This window comes from Amaranthus tricolor, chromosome 1 (assembly GCF_026212465.1).
Source record: "Amaranthus tricolor cultivar Red isolate AtriRed21 chromosome 1, ASM2621246v1, whole genome shotgun sequence".
Classification (NCBI taxonomy): domain Eukaryota; kingdom Viridiplantae; phylum Streptophyta; class Magnoliopsida; order Caryophyllales; family Amaranthaceae; genus Amaranthus; species Amaranthus tricolor.
The window spans coordinates 15,352,520-15,371,202 of record NC_080047.1 but is presented as its reverse complement, the minus strand read 5'-3'; the positions used below and the strand labels follow the sequence as shown (position 1 = coordinate 15,371,202).

The window sequence follows — 18,683 nt, the reverse complement described above, 5'->3', positions numbered from 1 at the left end:
GTTTTGTACATTGTATCTATCAGCACAACATACGGCCACGTACGTATCATTTGGATAGAGGTAGGATTTGCAATTAATAGTCTGCTCAATTGCCCTTCGTTATCCAAGTCTGTCCAGACCACATAATTAAGTTATGTGGCCATATGAAGACAGTGTTGAAGGGGAGTCCTACCCTCCATCTCTTCTCTCCTTATTGATTGCCTAATATTATATATTTGATTCATACTAGCATAAAAACCAGGATAATTATCTCTAATAGAATTCATAATAAAGGCCGGTTGCATTTCGGTTGCACTAAGCTGTCGGATGTGCTCCCGAATATCTATATTAATCCTATTCGCCCTTACATGACCGTCTCTGTACACTAAGAACGGGTGGTTATGTTTTCCCATTTCACCAGGACACACCCTTACCGTCCAAGGTCTTTCTGGTGGTTTACGACTACTTCCTACAATCATAAATTTACACCCGCAACTTCTACTTTTAGAACCAGGTCGGACAGTATTATCTAGATTATGTACATCACCCCTAATGTTACCTTAGCGGTGACATCTTAAATAGACACTAACTCTAGAACGTCCTTCTTTCTTTTTATAAGAAGCACGTGTAAATTGAAAACCGATTGTTATTGCTATCGCATCGGCCCAACTATGTAACTCATCTACGGAGATAAATTCCCTATCCGTACAAAGCTACCGGAGTAGTCTACGTTGTCTCCAAAGTTTTCAAACTCCTGCAAATTTGAAATATAAATAATATAAATTAAGTACATTAATGACTACAATAATAATAATAATAATGACATTAACAACAACAACAACAACAACAACAACAACAACAACAACAACAATAATAATAATAATAATAATAATAATAAAACATTATGTAAATAAAAAAATAAAAAAATAAAAAAAAAAAAAAAATTTTAAAATAAAATTATCAACAATAAAAATAATAATAATGACAACGATAATAATAATAATAATAATAATAATATTACTAACAATAATAAAAAATTAACAAAAACTAAAACAACAATAATAATTAAAAAAAAAACATGCATACGTAAATTAAAATTTAAAAAAAAAAATTAATCAGTCGCACAAATCGAGGCGACTAAACCATGGTTCAGTCGCCCAGATTTGTGCACTTGAACCATGGTTCAATCACCTACTTTTGTGCGACTTTTTTTTTTTTTTTTTTTAATTTCCAACGACAACTTTACGTACCGCATTCAACTCATAGTCACTTTCGCTAGCCATATTCAACCAATTACGGGTTACAACTTCTTTAACTCTTTTTAGAGAGATGGTATCAGTTTTTAAAGAGATAGTACCGTGTTTGAATTCGTACTTCATACGCATCTCAGAATTCGATATATATAGACAAATCATCCGCATTAAATTCTTAATAGTGTTATTAAGCGTGATTTATATTTATTAATTAAGTTTTAAGTTTAGTGGCATTTTTGTAATTTTTTCAACTCCAAGGATAAATACGTAATTTTAAGGAGGGATGGCGATAAAATGAAAAGGGGTGTCGAAGTTTAGCAAACCTTCCAATTATTCACAACAATTTTTTTTAAAAAAAAATCACTAAGGGGTGTATTGGTTTTGGGGCATGGAACGAATGAATGAACAAGCAAGTCAAGTATCCAGTAGAATCATCTCAAAAAAAAAAAAAGTACCCCCTGTCAGTCACTGGGTACCATTTCTTCAATCGTACACAAGCACCTTTTCCCTCCTTTCATCATCAGATTTATGAATCGTTTGAGTCGTCTAGTTAACCCGTTCAGTTCGCTCGACTCAACCTTGTTCATTACCCCAATTAATCGGAATCTTACCCTTCCCTTCAATTTGCAATTTCAATCCCAATCTTGCAAACTCTGTCAATTCCCAAGAAAACTCACTCCAATTTCCATTTCTTTGCACCCGGGAATGGATTCAAATTTTCCGGAGAATCTTTCAAGCAGCGCAATCGATGATTTTGTCACAGTTGAAAATCCGGAAAATGAGGAGGAATCGTCATCGTCATTGTCATCGTCTGCTCTTGCGAATGATCCCAGTAATGTAGTTACCGATGAGATGAATGAAGATGATAGTTTTGATGATGAAAATGAGAGAATTTCGGGTAGGCAAAGTGAAGAAAAAAATTTTCTTCCTGAAGATTTATCAAGAAGTGTTATGGTTTTGTCTTGCGATAATGTTCATGGCCATAATTGTGATGTTTATTTAGTTGGAACTGCTCATGTGTCTCAGGTACTTCCAATCTTTGATGACATCTTATTATTTGAATTATTTTTGAATGATGTTATGTATCTGAAGCCAAGAATACTGCATTTACTTTGGGTGCTTGTGAATTTATTTTCTTGTTTTCAGTTGTTGATGATATCTTATTGAATTTTGTTTCAGTTTCTAATGGCGCTGTCATAGCATAGTTCTTTTTACATGTCTGAATTTTGATAAGGTGTTTGTTTTCAAAAGAACAAAACCTTATCTACCCAACGGAGGTTTCATCATGGTCAAGAAAATAAAAATTATCTAGAGTACAGCTAATGCCTTTCAATTCTAATTGTGCAAACCCATCTCCCTGTTTGGCCAATAGAGGATTGTAATTTTTTGTTGATATCATTAACTGGGACCTGTAGCTGATTATTATAGACATAGTGCATAGTGCAAAATCTTGTATGCGCCTATGCGTTGGGGATAAAGATGGCAATCGGCTTTTGTGATGTATTTCGATTGTTTTGTGATTTTCTCGGCCTATATTCAGTCATGACAAGCTTAAGTACCTATAATAAGGCTGTGAGTGATGCGAATGATATTTTGGACTATAATTATGGCATTGGGGAAGTCAGTGAAAGATTGTTGTTGTTGTTGTTGTTTTAAGTACATGAAAGAAAATCACGAACCTGTGTTTTAGTTTTTAATATAAAAAGGAATCAAAAATAGTAAAACATAGAGGGACGTGAAAGTCTAAGCTAGGCAGTAAATTGATTAAGTAGTTTTTTCTCTCAAGTCTCTAGTTTCTCTACTGCTAGTTTTTCTTTTCCATATTCCCAAACAATGTACTCTCTTCTATAATCCCATTCTACCCTTGTAATCCTTTTCTTGAGCATCGATGACATTACAACTCATCTGCAAAACTGTAAGGTAAATCAACAAAAGTGAAGCTAATGTCGAAATTCAAACCCACAAATTAGTAAGTTTTTGATATTTCAACGGTCAAAGACTTCATCGATAAATCACTGGTCTTCAACTTCAAGACTTCGTATGTAATTTTTTTGTCGTCAAATTTTAATTTTAAAAGATTTGTGGTTAAGTTCTGACCAGTATTGGTAAAATTCACCAAGAATCGCTCAAACTCGCTTTTAACTAGCTATATCTCGGCCGAGTTTAAATGCCCTGGTTGCTTATCACCAAAATCAAGTTTTCTGCTTACTGAGACCTTACTATTAACTGCTAAGCCAAGTATCATGACTTATGAGATTATTTAAGTCGGTACTTTGTTGTAGATGTAAATTCTTTGATATTTTATCTTGTTTTGTACATTGATGGTGAGCGATTCTAGCCAATCAAAATTTTGATTCCCATGCAAGGCTACCTGTGCAATACATGCTCTTGTACTCATGTAGTGATTATCTACATCTTGTGTGGCTCGATTATTAGACTATCATGATGTTTATCAAGATGCCTTTTGGTGATTATATTGTGGTGAATATTTTCTTATTATCATAATAACAGGATCGAAGTTTGGTTGTTGTGACATCGCTTAGTCCTTGATCGATGGACCTCGACCTACTTTTTTCCCTTTAGTAATGTCCTCTATTTCTCTCTCTTTTTCCCCTTGATTAAGTAGGATCTGTTAACTTTTTTACCTGTCAAGTTTGGAGATCTAATTTTTTAAGATATTTAGAAAAGATACTAACTTGAAGACTTATGCGCTACCAACTAATGCCGGCTAGGTTTCCAAGTGTAATTCTCTAGTGCCAGTAGTTTAAAGGTTACATTATTTTTCACCTCAGACTTGTATGGGATCCAACTTGGATATCCCTGTGCTCTATATCGGCTTTGTGCAGTGTCATTTTACCGAGAGATTGGTTGATGCTCTGTGCCCGCAGTACTTTTTTCTGATGTTGTGTCCTTTAAATCATGAGTTAGCTTCCCTTAATATCACTTTTTGCCTATGCCGCCAATAGGGTATAGAATTGAGTCATCGGTATGCAATTATGATTTCGCTTATTTCTCACTTCTGATTTGAGATTATATTTTGATGGGAGCAGAACATTTTTCCTTTAATATGGTCTATGTGGCAAGTTTGAAACCTTTTAAGTATTTAATGCAGGAATCGTGCAGAGAGGTTCAAGCTGTAATTAATTGTTTGAAGCCACAGGTTCTTCTCTCTATATAAATCTTTCAACTTGAGTACTTGACAGATTGATTTGTTTGGCGAGATGCATTCATCCATGAGCGCGATATATTTGATTGACCTTATGTAGTACTCTTTTATTTGAGGTATTGATGGTTGTAGGTTGTTTTTCTGGAGCTCTGTTCGAGTCGAGTGAATATACTTACCCTTAGGGACTTAAAGGTTGGTGTCTTTATCTTTCAACCATTATGCTTTTACTTACCGTTTCAATCAGTTGCACTTGCAGCTTGGGGACATGTAACAGCTTGTTTTTGCTTTGGTTTCAATTTCTTAATTTGAACACCAGTTTTTCGAAGTTCTGCATAACTGAGAATAGATTCTTGTACTTTTTTTTTTGCAAAGAGTGTTTGGCCTCTATCAACAAGACTCTATTTTTTTCAAATGCTTTCCTTTTTGAAGAGCCATACATTGATAATCTATTCACTTGCTGTCTCATTGTTAGGATTTTACTTTTTTTTTGTGTTAATCTTGTAAGATTACTTGTTTGACTAGCTTGAGATTATTTTCCAGCATTTCCTTGATCCATGCTAGAAATAGAATTGAGGCTGGAGAGAGAGGAATCTTGAGAAGGTACATTATTAGCTCTTATAGTCAAGGCCTCAAGAAGTTATGCATGGGATGTAGGCTTTTTGAACTTTTTTTTTTTGCTTTAGGTCGGCTTGGTTTCTATGTAACAGAGAATAAGCACATGTGCACTATTTGGGATGTTATTTGATATATTCACACTTTTATAGCATATGAGGTGCCATTTTGACATTTTGCTTTCAGCATAGTGCAAAAACAAAGTTGCATCGCTTTGGCCGTATTGTAAAGGTTTTCAAAAAAATGAACACATATTTCCCGCGTTGTAAAGTTGTAAAAAAACACTTTTGGTCATATTTTGCGTTAACCACATCACTCCCATCTTCCCATCGCCCATTACCGTATCCATTACCGCAATTGCTGATTACTTTGTGGAATGGGATATAATTTCATGTTTTTTGGATTTGTGACATTTTTATCTAGGAATAATTGTCCTGAATAATCCAACCTATTGCTTATTACTGGTGAATAATCCACCTTTTGAAATTTTTTTAATAATCTAACCTTTGCCTTCATTTTGTTGCGAATGGACCTTTGAAAAAACTGACTGGCTATTCCAGGTTTTCTTACTAGCCTTTAACATTCAACCTTTCATCCTCTGCCTTCTTTATAAGCTTGCTTTCATGGAGTAACATAACATCCTCCTCCTTTAATTTAGTGAAAATCATAACAATTTCTGGAAATTATGAACTCTAATTTTTCTTCTTCTCGAATTGTTGGTTCAATTTTTTAGATATCATTAACTTTATTATGGCTCCATTGATATTACAATAGCTAGCATCAATTGTAATTGATAAACAATAGTTAGGGAAAATTATAATTTTATTTTCACTTCTTGAAATTGTTTGAACCATTAGACCATGACAATTAATAATCCAATAGTGGAAAAATTAGTGATTGCAAATGCCTTATTTCACATGAAACACATACTTGTATAATGAATTTGTATCTAGATATAGAGATCAAACCAGGACGATTTACAAGGAATTTTTGGCAGTCTGTACAACAATCTGAACTTTTTCATATAGCGAAAATAAAAATAATTCAAGACATTTCCGACATTCATGATAGATCTCTATCTAGAAATCAAGAAAATATTATTTCTTCCTTGCACTCTAATGTGTGAGTGTACTGTGAGGCTGTCCCACTGAAGAAAGTAATTGATCAAAAATACCAGCTTTTGAAAGAAAGATTGCAACTCTATCATCTAAACCCAATATAGAAGACCAAAATCTTCACCAAAACAACAAATTAACCCACTTTTCACCCAATAAATTAAAAGGAAAAAAATGATAAAAATGATGAAGGATGAATTATTACCTTCTTTAACATCTTAGAAATGAATTTCTATCAAACTCTACATTACTCCTTTTTTTTCATCATCCTCATCTTCTTCGTTATCATCATCACATACTTTACAACCTTACCAAAAAAGATCAATGGATGAATTCAAGAATTAGCTATCTGCAACAAGCTCTTGCTATCTCTATCATTAGATGATTAAAATAAGCGTTTGGGTGTGATTTGCTAAAAATGAGGAGTAGAAAGTGTGGAGCAATTCAGAAAAGTAAGGAAGAGGAATTAGAATTATCATTAAAAGAGGAAGAGGAAGAGGAAGAGGGATTTTAGTTATTTTGATTTAGGATTTAGAATTGAAATTAAGAGGAAAGGGATGACCAGTTGTAACCGATTCTTTTAAACAAAGGTTCATTCCCAACAAAAGCAAAGCAAAGGTTGGATTATTTAAAAATTTTCAAAAGATGGGATTATTAGCAAAGAATGGATAATAGGTTGGATTAATCAGGATAATTATTCCTTTTATTTATATCTTTTTGAGAGTTTTCTGATCCTAGTTTTGCTAACCTTGCCATGTTTACCTGTCTCATCTAAATTTTAGGGATTTGTTAAGGATTGCAACTTGAGTTACCCTTATTTATTTATTTTCAAATATTTTGTTGGTAGGGTAATATATATTAGTTTTGCAAAAACTAACTTTACTATCTGGTTTTTTGAAAGAATAATTTATTTAACTTTATAGTATAAAAAAGGTGTTTGTACTTTGAGTTATTTATTTTGTCTAGCAGACTTTAAACTTACACTAATATCACAAAAGTTAATTTTATGTCTTTCTTAAAATTAGGAGTATATTGTATTATTTGTGGTACATCATTAAAAGGATGAAATGTATATTACAATCATGAAAGATAAAGATGTGTAGTCATGAATGAGTAAAACAATTCTTAATAAATAATCAGAAAAAAAATTATTCCATGAGTGAACCATAAAGTGAAAATAAGATTACAAATCCAATTCGGGAACCTTATCCAGATCTTCCATTTCACAAGTCCCTGGAATGGGAATCTATTATATTCCAGGTTGTTGAACAAAATGGCACTTAAGATATTTAGGGGAGTTTCTGTTCTGTCTTAAAAAAATTAAGAAGATAATTCTGGATCACTAAAAAACTGACATTGAATGGAAGGACATTTGCAAGGACTCCAATATGCTGAAAACATGTCTATTACATCTATAAGAATATTAGGACTAATGTCTTATTCATAGTCAGGAGTATTGTTATTATGCATCTAACAACCGTAACTTGTGTGTATTACTGTCTGAACACTATGTTAAACTAAGCCTTAAGAAGATTTACTAGTGCTGAAAATCATAAAGCAATTATATTTCTTTTTTTGCTGTCAATATGATGTTACAATCACCCTTGCCATACCTATTGTGTACACAACACATACCTTGGCATTATTCCCTCTCTCTTCTTTTTGTTGTTCCACTTTAGCTTTTGCATACCCCACTGCATAAAATTGACAGTACTGTAAACATCTGACTAATTTGATAAGATAATTTTCTTTGTTCAATCCATGATGAGCGTTATCAACTAAATATCATAAATTTGCATCTATAAATGGTTACATCAAAGTTGAGTTTGACGAGAGTGATAACCTAGGAAGTAGACTCAACATTCAGCATAAACTTGAAGCTAAAACATGGTTGGAGCTCCTTTGATTAAATATGTCAAATCCTTTTGTTTGTCATATGCACTTGTGCTTGTCAGTTGTCATTCTATGGAACCATGCCCTTCAATTTAGACATGCTAATTATATGGAAATTGGAAGTATGGAACCCATATAGGTGCAGAAAAGTTGTAGAAAGCTGGGGAATGACTTGGGAAAATTGAGCATAATATGCTCAGTATCTCACCAATGCACTTAAGAAAGATTTCTAACTAAAACTGGCCTACAAGTCAATTGTAATGTGTACATGTTTTTTTAATGCAAGCAAAGAAACACTTATTGGATTTTTAAACATTGTAATCATTTATGAGTGATACAATTTTAGGAACATCTTATTTTACAAACTTTTGAGTCTTGAGACGCTTAGAGAGATGACCCTACATGTATGGCGTATCTGTGTAACATAGGGGAATTCAAAAGAACTGTTCAATATGACACAACATGCTATCACCCTAATGCCAAGTGGCTCTCAACTAGGTGGGGTTTGGGGAATCAAATGCTTAGTGCAAATATGCAGTTTCAGTTATGGTTGAGGTGATGATCGTAAAACGGCTTTTGCTGTCGAAGTAGATAATATTGCAGCTGTATCAGCCTATTTTTCAATCGTGGCAAGCTCAAAACCCCTTACAACACGGTCGTAATACAGTGTTGCGGACAATATATGCATTATGGTCAATTTATGAAACTTTACCCCTGTAATAATGAAGAGTTTGTTTTCAATTGAGTGATCTGTGATCCTGACAAACGCAACATATGGACTAAGTGATCCTGATTAGTGAATGTAAATTAAACTCTTTCCTGCTGAGTCTTTTATTATGATTCATGCATCCTCTAAAATTTTGGAACCTTTTGTGTCTACCAAAGTCCATGACAGAAAACAAGAAGAGCTTCTAATGAGCTATTGGCAGTGCACCTAATCAAAGGTCCAATTCCATGAGAACCCATAGTCTGAAGGATGGACTCTAAGAATAATAATTGTCAAATTACAAAGATACAATGAGGCTATGAAACTTGAAAATTGCAAAGACCTGCTAAATGGTTTCCTAATTTGGTTGGACAAAATTTGCATAGTCATAATAATATTTAGTTTAATTTTGCAGAAAATTTCAAAATTTATTCTCCCAAGTCCCGCGTTGCTGGGAAAAGACCTGGGATACTTTAGTTTAATATGGGCATAAATATCTAATTTATTCACAGGTACCAACTATGAAAGAAATGATAGATATGTTGAAGAAAAAACAAAATATTTTTGGAATACTATACGGCTGGTTTCTTGCAAAGGTATGTACTTTCTGACAGGCTTTTATTAACAGTGTTCGTTACAGTCTTATGTGTGTTTACCATTGCAATTAGCATCGTCGCAGAGTTGACCTTATTACAAATATGATTTGGGCTTTTGCTATCGGAAAAATTACCAAGAGTTACCTCAATCTTAGATTTCATTTATCTCAAAAGAAAGAGTTAGTGAGCTCAAGTTTTTGCACATCATGCACTGACCACTCTCTTCATGTTTTTCTGTTTTACTTGCAATTGTCGTATATAAAAGGAAAAGGGTATTCTGGTTAAGTCTTTGCTGTTATTCTTCCACTGATTTCTCTCTTCATGTTTTTCTTCTTTAGTTTATGTTAAATTGTGGTTTACAGTTTTTTTACCTGTTAATGATTTTATTTTTATCATAATTCAACCAAACTCATATTCGATAGCAATGGATTCTACTGAATTTGAATGATAATTGAAATAGTTGATGTCAATTGAAACTCCTGTCTCTGGCTAACCTTTGTCCTTGTTATTGGTTTGTGGGGTTTAGATTTTGTAAGAGGGCACAACTGTATTCAGGTACCCTGTACCCAGGGCCATCTAGGTTATTCTGCAACTTCAAGGGGTGTTTGTAAAAACCACATTCAATGCAAGCCTTGCAATTCATATTGACCACGATATTTGTTTTGCAACTGTTATCGTGAGCGTGACCAAACTGTTTTTTGTACTATGACCTAGGGCAAGATTGGTTATACAGTTATCCTTTTACCAGATATGTTGGTTCAGTGAACAGCTTTGGGGTAAATCTAATGAGATGCATTTTGGGTCCTCAGAACATTCTAGTTGTTTATTCTGGATATGTAATATGCATTGTCAAATTGTTTTTGTGTAATTCGTAATGCCTTATCGTAAATTAATGGAATTTGTTGTCATAATGTGTCATAATATTGTTGTTTATATTCAGAGTTTACTGCATCTGAAATGCACTTTTCTAGGTTAAGCTTATATGTATGAATGTATCATGCCGTTTTTTTTTTTGACGTAGGTGAATAAAATTCTGATTTTTAAACCTAAACTATTTCCCCACGCCTTTCTCCTTAAAAATCTGGCTGGGTTCATTTATTTGAAAACTCCTATTTTGTTTGTTTTTTTTAAAATTACAGGGTAGGCTGAGGGAAGGGGAGGGTTAGATATCCATATGCTAACTAATACCCTTTGCTGTCAGGTTGGTGATACACTTGAAGTTCTCCCTGGTTCTGAGTTTCGAGTAGCATTTGAAGAAGCAATGAAGCATAGCTGCAAGGTCATACTTGGTGATCGACCTGTACAAGTAAGATTAAAGTTGTGCGTTTTAGGACCAGAACAAATATTTATTAATTTTTTTTCCCAAAACAAACATTTCTGATTAAATGTGACTACTGCAGTCCCTTAGTTGGTTTTTTCTTTTTTGCAAGTCTCACTTGTTTTGTATGTGTTGATGTTTTGTATGTGTTGATTATGGAAGTTTTATTATTTTATTTTTTTAGAAACTACCTTCAAAAATTGACCTCATACTATTTACAAAAATATTTTTTTGTCTAAAACTACCATCACAGAAAATTATCCATTTGGACATTATTTTATGCGTTGACCGACTTACTTTTATTGAATTATTGTAGTCTTTAAATCAATTAAAAAATAAAAGAAAATGAATACAAAATTAAACCTCCAACCACTTCATCATCAACCTTTAACCTTATTCCTTTTCCCTCCCTTGCGTCCTTGATTGCACATAAAAGACCATGTCAGAATGGAGATTTATTGAGATAAAAATGGGAATTAGGTATCAACATGATAAATAAACTTAACGTCACCGAATGATCCTCTTTCCAATGATCCTCCTCGTCCTTCTCCATTTTGGGATTCTCTTCTAAATGTCACCTAATTGAAGCTAGGGCTTCTTTCCCTCCTTTTCTCAAACATTGTTGGGTATTGGCTTGAGAAGAAAGATTATTCTTTGTCTTAACAACAAAATTAGGCTTCAACGTGATAAATAAACTGAAGGTGGTAACTGTTACTTCCCTTATAGAGTTCACTACTAACTATATGTAGAAAGAGAAAAGCCCTCATAAATGGTGACTTCGTATTGTTTGAATTTTTGCTCATTTTCTTGGATGTATCACTTTGAGACTATATTTTCAAGAAGAAAGTAGAATTCAAGCCGAGTACACTTATTTCTTCATAACGTAATTGGTTTCGTTCATTCTCATCTTTCCAATGCTTCTCCTCCCCCTTCTTCTTCTTCTTCTTCTTGGATGTATCACAATTCAGAATATGGTGATGCGACCCCGTGGTTGTGCAATGGAAATAACACTTGAAAATTTTTGCATGCAAAACCTAAGCTCAAATTTTTACAACATTTAACTATGGACCGAAGGATATGAATTTGCAAAGGAATTTGTTGATTAACATACAAGAGCCAGCTTTTTATCAAATATAATTAAGATAATTTAAGTTTAAATATTTAGTACAACAGGCTAATCTCAAAGTTTCATTATCTCCACATCCGTAGTCTGAGTTTGAGACTTAACTCTCAAGCTCCAAACTTTCAATTCCGCAAATCCTTTTTTGATTTTAATGCTAATCATACCTCGATAAATGGGAGGTCATAAAGAATATGACATAAACCTTACAACCTTCGAATTTAGGCCTAAGAAATCATGTAAATAAAAAGGGTGGGATTAAAATATGAGGATACATGATGATTAACGAAAATCGTCGGCACCATTGTACGAGTATTATGCTCTCCAATTTTCATGCTGTATCTTGCATATCTTCAAGATTGCAAAATTTACTGTGCAGTATTTACACTTTATTTGTGCTAGAGTTGCACAAGAGTTCATGCAAAGCTGACAATTTCTCCGATTAACTCAAAATAACCATATTTCACTTGTTTGAACTCCATTTCTTGTGTATAATCTATTGTTGGGATGCACAATGGATCTTCTTTTATCTCCAAGGGACCCGACCATGAACTGATACGTGCATAAGGAGATATGTCTGTCCGAAGTCAACCCTCCAAGAAGCAACTACGTATTGCACTCATTTTCTTTCCTTGATGATTGATTCCATTAAAACCTTGTTATAAATCATCTTCGAAACTTCGAAGTTCTATTGTAATTCAAACTATAAGAAATAAACCACGTCATAAATATAGAGAAAGCCATTAATAATACTCATTTCAAGACTAATTATCACCCTTTATAAGCAAGACCCAATCCATTATATTATTCAAAATAGATACAGGTTTCCCGATCAAGAGCTAAGGTTGTGTTTGGTTTGGAAGAAAACCTTTTGGAATGAACATTTATGGAAAGCTATTCAACAAAATTGAAATTTAAGCTTAATGTTTCATTGTTTGGCTCTTTCTAATAAAAGGAAAGGCAAATGGAGAGAAAAGGTGTATGGGCTATGGAGGCAGTAACATGAGAAGGGTATGAGAATGAAGGAAAATATGCAATGCTTTTTTAAGTAAGAAAACCCATTCTTCACTGTACCAGTTTTTATTTGAAGTGGTTTTGGGCTGCGTACACATTTGAGATTTCGCACTACAGTTTATGTACAACATTTTTGCTTAAAGTATAGTGCAAAAACAAGGTCAAATAATTTCATGCGTTGTAATGATGTAAAAAAATCGCATTTGGATTGTTTTGAAGGATATGGATGGAATCAAAATGTGGTTATTCCATTACATAATGACCACTTTATAACGATTTTATATCATATTGTTCCATGAATCCATGTTATATAACTTGTGATTTAAAATATAAGTAACAGTCATTATAAATTGTTATTCGAACATATTAGCCATTATAATCTTATTTTATTATATATTAGGTTTTAAAAGGTTTATTATAATTTATAATCTTTGATAAAAATGTATGTTCTAGTGTAATCTAAAATAGTTATTTTTTAAGTTACTATTCACATTAAGATATCTACAAAGTAAGTTGTAAAATCGCAAAATGTTGTGTGCGACATCATGAAAACATTTGCGAATTTTTTCTTTACTGATCTCATGCTTATGGCCGAAATTTTTACGATAACCACATCACTCATGGGTCTAGACAAATTTGGGTGCGTTTGACTTTGGTAGGGTATGGGTCATACCACGTCTATTTAAAATGGGTCTTGGCGTGCTGTGTTGGGTTTGGGGCGATTCCAAATAAGTACTAGACCCATGAGTACATGACCATACTCATTGATCATGTGATTTATGGAAATTTTGTAGATTCCAAAATTGTAAAACCACAAAAAAAGTGGTTTTCATTTTCTTAGTTGTCCTTTTGCAAAGCATAATAAAAGTTGTTATTTGAACCTATTTTGCCAAACCAATTTTGGTTTTTTCTTTTTTTTGTAAAAACAAAAAACATGAAACTACAACAATACCTAACGACAACTAAATTATTTTTTGGGCTTAGCTTTTTATTTAAATTTCTTAAATTTGTTTATTTTTGTTTTTTTGGTCACAGCTTTAGCTTCAATTTTCAATCGGACAGGTCCCATTTCTCTCAATCTTTTGTTTTTGAGGAGTGCAAATACTTTTATGCTTTTTCTACCTGGTCAGATGATCTTAAATTTCTCAAGTTCTGCAAGCTTGAGGTTGACTAATGAATGTGGTTTCTTCATGGAACTAGATTACATTACAGAGGACATGGCGCAAAATGCCGTTTTGGCATAAGATAAAATTAGTGTACTCTCTTCTCTTCCAAGCAATGTTTCTACCAAGCCCAGATGACCTAAACAAAATGGTATGTTTTTATCATTAAATTATGACGTTGTTATTGGATGGATTTTTTTTAGTTAATTTTTGTGGTTTTGATGCTTTTTTATTGCTTTGAATTTGATATGGTGTATGCATGTTTAGCTAAAGGAAATGAATGATGTTGATATGTTGACTCTCGTGATTCAAGAGATGAGCAAGGAATTTCCCGTATTATTGGAAACACTCGTGCATGAGCGTGATCGGTTAGTTTACTCTTGCTTGTGTGCTGCAATTTATTTGTTTCTTTTTTGAGTTTTCATATAGGTAAGGTTAAACTCACTATAATATCATTTTCAACTGGTGATTTTGGATTTGTGTTTTCTTTGCACACATAATCAATGATTCACACATTCCTTTCATTCCCCTTTGTTTGCCCCATTCCATTTTTCCGTGCAAAAGCTTTTTGGATGTATCAGGGACATACTTTGGGAAAGAAGAGTATTCTTACCTCATATCATTATATTCTTGTTCCAAAAGTAGTTTAGGGTCCACATGATATTTTGAGGTATGAGTTTATGTAAATGAAAATCTGCTTCTGAAGTAGTTTGGATAGAGATTTGAGAATGTGAATTTGGCTTCCAAAAAAGATGATCTATTATTTTACATTAACTTTTTGCAAAAACTTGGATAAATTTTTAAAGGATGCTTTGCATGATTATGTACTTGCAGTAAGTGATTTCAAAACTTTATTGGTGGATCTTAGGCACTGAGACTAGCCACCTAAATGGAGTATGTGGCCTAAGGCTTGGATGTACACAAGCTTACTCCCTTGTAAAAGCAAAAAAGCTGTCTTTATTTCAAAAACAAATAGGAAAATTGGGAGTACTCTTTGTTGTTGCCTTTTTGTCTTTATTGTTATCAAGCTGTTAAAAGGCCATAGGAATGTTTATGTCCTAGGTATATGTCATCTACATTATTAAGAGTTGCAAGAGAGCATACTTCAGTGGTTGCTGTTGTTGGGAGAGGACATCTGCAGGGTATAAAGAAGAACTGGATGCAGCCTGTTGAGGTTAGTGACTCTCGGATCACTTGACAACTTATTTTTATAATATTGATGCTAGATATCAATTGTCATTGGTGTGAGTTATTACATGATGGATCAAAAGTATATTATGTTTTTTGAATACTTGAGACTGTTACATATTGGTCAGTGAAGTAACTTTCCGAAATTCCACTGATTGCTCGTTTGTATCTTTATTATTCTAAATCCTAGTATTTAAGCATTAAAAAGATACTGGCCAAGTTTGTTCTAGTTGGTTTTCCCTGTTCCGCCTCATTACATCTTGGCCTCTTCCAAGTACTCTTACTATGGGAATTTTTTTGCTGCTGATTTTTTGAATTTATATATATATATATATATATATATATATATATATATATATATATATAAGTACTTAAGACATATAGGAAGGAGCATTGTACTATGTATTTTTCCAAGTAACGTTTAATGACATAGTGGAATTGCTGGTGAAATACTTCCAATTGTTATGCACGAGTAAATTGTTGAACAAAGCTTTTTTTTATTGTTTTTCGACGAGCACTCAACAGAGTGTTAACAACACTAGCAAAATCTCCTATTTTAAGAATTGATTTATTTTGATGAGCGGCTAAATCAAGTCTGTCATTTTACTTTGACTTTAGAGTGAATTTGATGTACTAGGTATGATGATGATGATGGTGACTTGTTACCACATTCACCCTTTAACGATGCTTAAAGTGAAAGGAAATTAAAATTTGAGATTTAACAAAAATTAACAATTTGATCATCACTCATGAAATTGTGTGTTGGACCTTATAAACAATTTGAAAGAGCATTTGTGGAAACTCAAATTGATTACTTAATCACCCTATACTCATCTGCCTAAGGTATTCAATCGACACACTAGAACATCCTTGAACTAGATCGAAAGCTTGAGAGGTACTAAATGACTCGAGAAGTTTTATAGAGGAAAAATTAACAGTTCATTATTCACTGTTTATAATGTACTTCATTATATGGCATTCTATAGCAAAATCCACAAATCCTAAAATTAATTCCAGAATTTCCATGATAAACAAAGAAGAATTCTGTTACTCCGATGCAATTAAGTGGCTCCAATCTGGGCTCCCACACGGGGTGTTGGATTGAAGCAATCTTACCCTTGTTAGAAAAAAGAGGTTTCTGATTCCATAAGAAAAGGAAATTTGAAAAAAATAAAATCTTAACTTGAAATCTCACTATTTTATTAGTATAAGAAAATAAACTACTTATTGTAACTACCCTTCGATGGAACATATTTTCTTATTTAAGTTGTTTCTCCTTCTTAGTATCAAACTTTGGTTTATTGTGTAGGTATGGACCTTCATTGAGCTTTTATCAATTCACCCAACAAATAATACAAGTGCATCTTCTCTAAATTGTTGAGCTTATATTTTCTTTCGATGTAGCGAATTCTATTAACGAAGTCACAATAAGGTGAGATATGTAATTAACTACCATATGATGGACATGCAATGATGCACCACATAATTTGTTCAAAAAATCAAGTTTTTGTTTAATGAAAGAAAAAGAGACTAAGAGTGTGTTTGGATTGAAGAAAATAGGGGAAAAAAGGAGAGGAATTTAGAGGGATGGGAAATTCCTTATTCGGATAACAAAATAGGTGGGGAGGAATTTGGAGGGGAAATATGAATAAGTTTTGTTAAGAATACTATCTCTCCTAAGGTGGAAAGATTTGGAGGGGAAACACTTGTTTTCCTTCATTTTCCATTCCCTTTCCTTCTAAACAAACAAGATACACTCTCCCTCCTTACCCCTCTGCTTCCTTTCCCTTCCCCTTCCCTTCCTTTCTTTTCCCTCCTAAAATACTATCCAAACATAATGTTAAAGTTGTGTTCTCTCTTCAAATAATACTTAGGCCTATTTGGCAAATGGCTAATGGTTGTTAGCTGGTTAAACCAACTAGAAATATTAGCTAATAAGCTAGTTGTTGAAGCCTACTATTATGAAGGTGTTAGGTAAAAATTAATTATGGATTGTTGGTTATTTATTAGTAAACAATGTGTAAAAAGCCAAAAGTCAATGAAGAAAAGCCAATTGAAGTGGTTTTTTAATATTAGTTTTTTTTCTCCTTTTATTCTGGTGAAAGTTGGTTACTGGAGTAGACCCCTTTACTTGAGTGAGTCTTCCTTTGGAATTTGAAAATTGGGCGTGAATTTAGATCATTGGCGTGATTGCACTACACCCAGAATTTTCAGTAATTTGGTGTTGTGAATTGTAGGCAAATGAACTTCTGGAAATTCCTACAAGTCGTCCAGTGTTTTCAGTGGTGAAGGTCCTTACAGCTGTTGGCATAGCCGTTGCAGGGACAGCTATACTTTCAGGGATATATATAGCATCAAAGAAGCAGTCGTAGTCGCATTTTTCCTGGTTTATGAAGCTTATTCAAACGGGGGTCAAAAATACAAAACATCCAAGTTGCTGAAAATGTGATGGTCATGGTGATGGTGTTTGCTCTTTTGAGTTTTGACAGAAGCTGATTGTCTACTAATACTTAGTAGTCAGTAACCAGTAGTGTTTCAAAAGTAATTGTATCTTTGTAATTGTATCAATTTCCAACTAGAGTGAATTAATGTTGATCTATCAATTTTTGTTTGATCCCCGTTGTTTTTTTTAAAAAAATTTAATAAATATTTGAGCTAGTTTCACACATACATGTCAATTATAGTTGATTGAATCTTGGTTTAAAAGCATCTTTTGCTTCTTTGCTCTTTATTTTGGTGTGCAAGTTATAAATTAAAACTGTCAGGAATGCTATTTTCTAAAATAAGTCATAAAATTTGTTTTTTATGATTAATTAGTTTATTTATAAAATATTAAATTTTGAAATATTAAATAATGTGCTTTCCATTCTTCATCATTTTGAGCATGTGCTTTATAATTATCTCGTGGAATGTCAAAATGATATTTTCTTCTTCATTAGGCTATTTTAACTTGATTGCTGGAATAATAATATGAATAATTAACGTAACATGTTCCTTGTTGCTTGCTTTTTGATCGATTGTATAGGTTTTGCATCAAATTCACCCTTTTGCCTATTTCTGTATGACCTTAAATAAACCACTTTTTTAGTGAATGGGTAAATTTCAATCTTTTTGTCAAATGTACATTCACCCCCTATAAACATAACCTTAGGAAAAATAAATTGGATGATTTCCCACTTCTATTTGGCTTATTTTTGTTTTACAAGAGACTCTGTCATTTTCTTGACACATAAAATCATTTTTTATCAATATGAACGAATGCATATAAACATTTATATCGTAGTTCAACTGTAACTGATTTGCGATCAACTAAAGTAAGTCTTCAACGAATTCTTACCATCTTATTTTCTTTTGAAATTATTAAGTGCATTGCATTTGTATGTGGATTTAGTTCTCCCTTCTTTATCACCTTCCAAACAATAAATGGTGCTAAGTCAAATTTACTTGCTAAATCTCTTATGCAAGTTCTATCATCTATTTATATGCTTGCAATACTTTCAGTGAAACTGTTATAAGTGTATATGTGATATATGTGATTTAAAGCATACTTTTATCCATAT

At 32.9% G+C, this 18,683-nt stretch overlaps 1 protein-coding gene across 2 annotated transcripts; it reads left to right on the top strand.

The window, feature by feature from the left end:
* Window positions 1–1,639: 1,639 nt before the first annotated feature.
* LOC130805606 (uncharacterized) lies at window positions 1,640–17,889 on the top strand. Of its 2 annotated transcripts, XR_009040209.1 has the most exons (10): window positions 1,640–2,258; window positions 4,345–4,392; window positions 4,531–4,590; window positions 9,237–9,320; window positions 10,522–10,626; window positions 13,973–14,086; window positions 14,203–14,303; window positions 14,998–15,109; window positions 16,433–16,555; window positions 17,361–17,499. XR_009040209.1 is itself a non-coding variant. In XM_057670393.1 (9 exons), exons 1-9 carry the CDS (start codon window positions 1,761–1,763, stop codon window positions 17,493–17,495), a joined length of 1,257 nt encoding a protein of 418 aa, XP_057526376.1. In that variant the 5' UTR covers window positions 1,643–1,760; the 3' UTR covers window positions 17,496–17,889. The 2 variants fall into 2 exon arrangements, 1 of the variants encoding a protein (XP_057526376.1); XM_057670393.1 differs by lacking the exon at window positions 16,433–16,555 and having other exon boundaries at window positions 1,643–2,258; window positions 17,361–17,889.
* Window positions 17,890–18,683: the final 794 nt, after the last annotated feature.

Excerpts from the sequence above, each read along its gene's own strand:
- LOC130805606 (XM_057670393.1), top strand. The coding sequence starts at position 1,761 with ATGAATCGTTTGAGTCGTCTAGTTAACCCGTTCAGTTCGCTCGACTCA. Across the intron at positions 4,591-9,236 it reads TTACCCTTAGGGACTTAAAG|GTACCAACTATGAAAGAAAT; the intron begins GTTGGTGTCTTT and ends ATTTATTCACAG. Across the intron at positions 14,087-14,202 it reads CAGATGACCTAAACAAAATG|CTAAAGGAAATGAATGATGT; the intron begins GTATGTTTTTAT and ends ATGCATGTTTAG.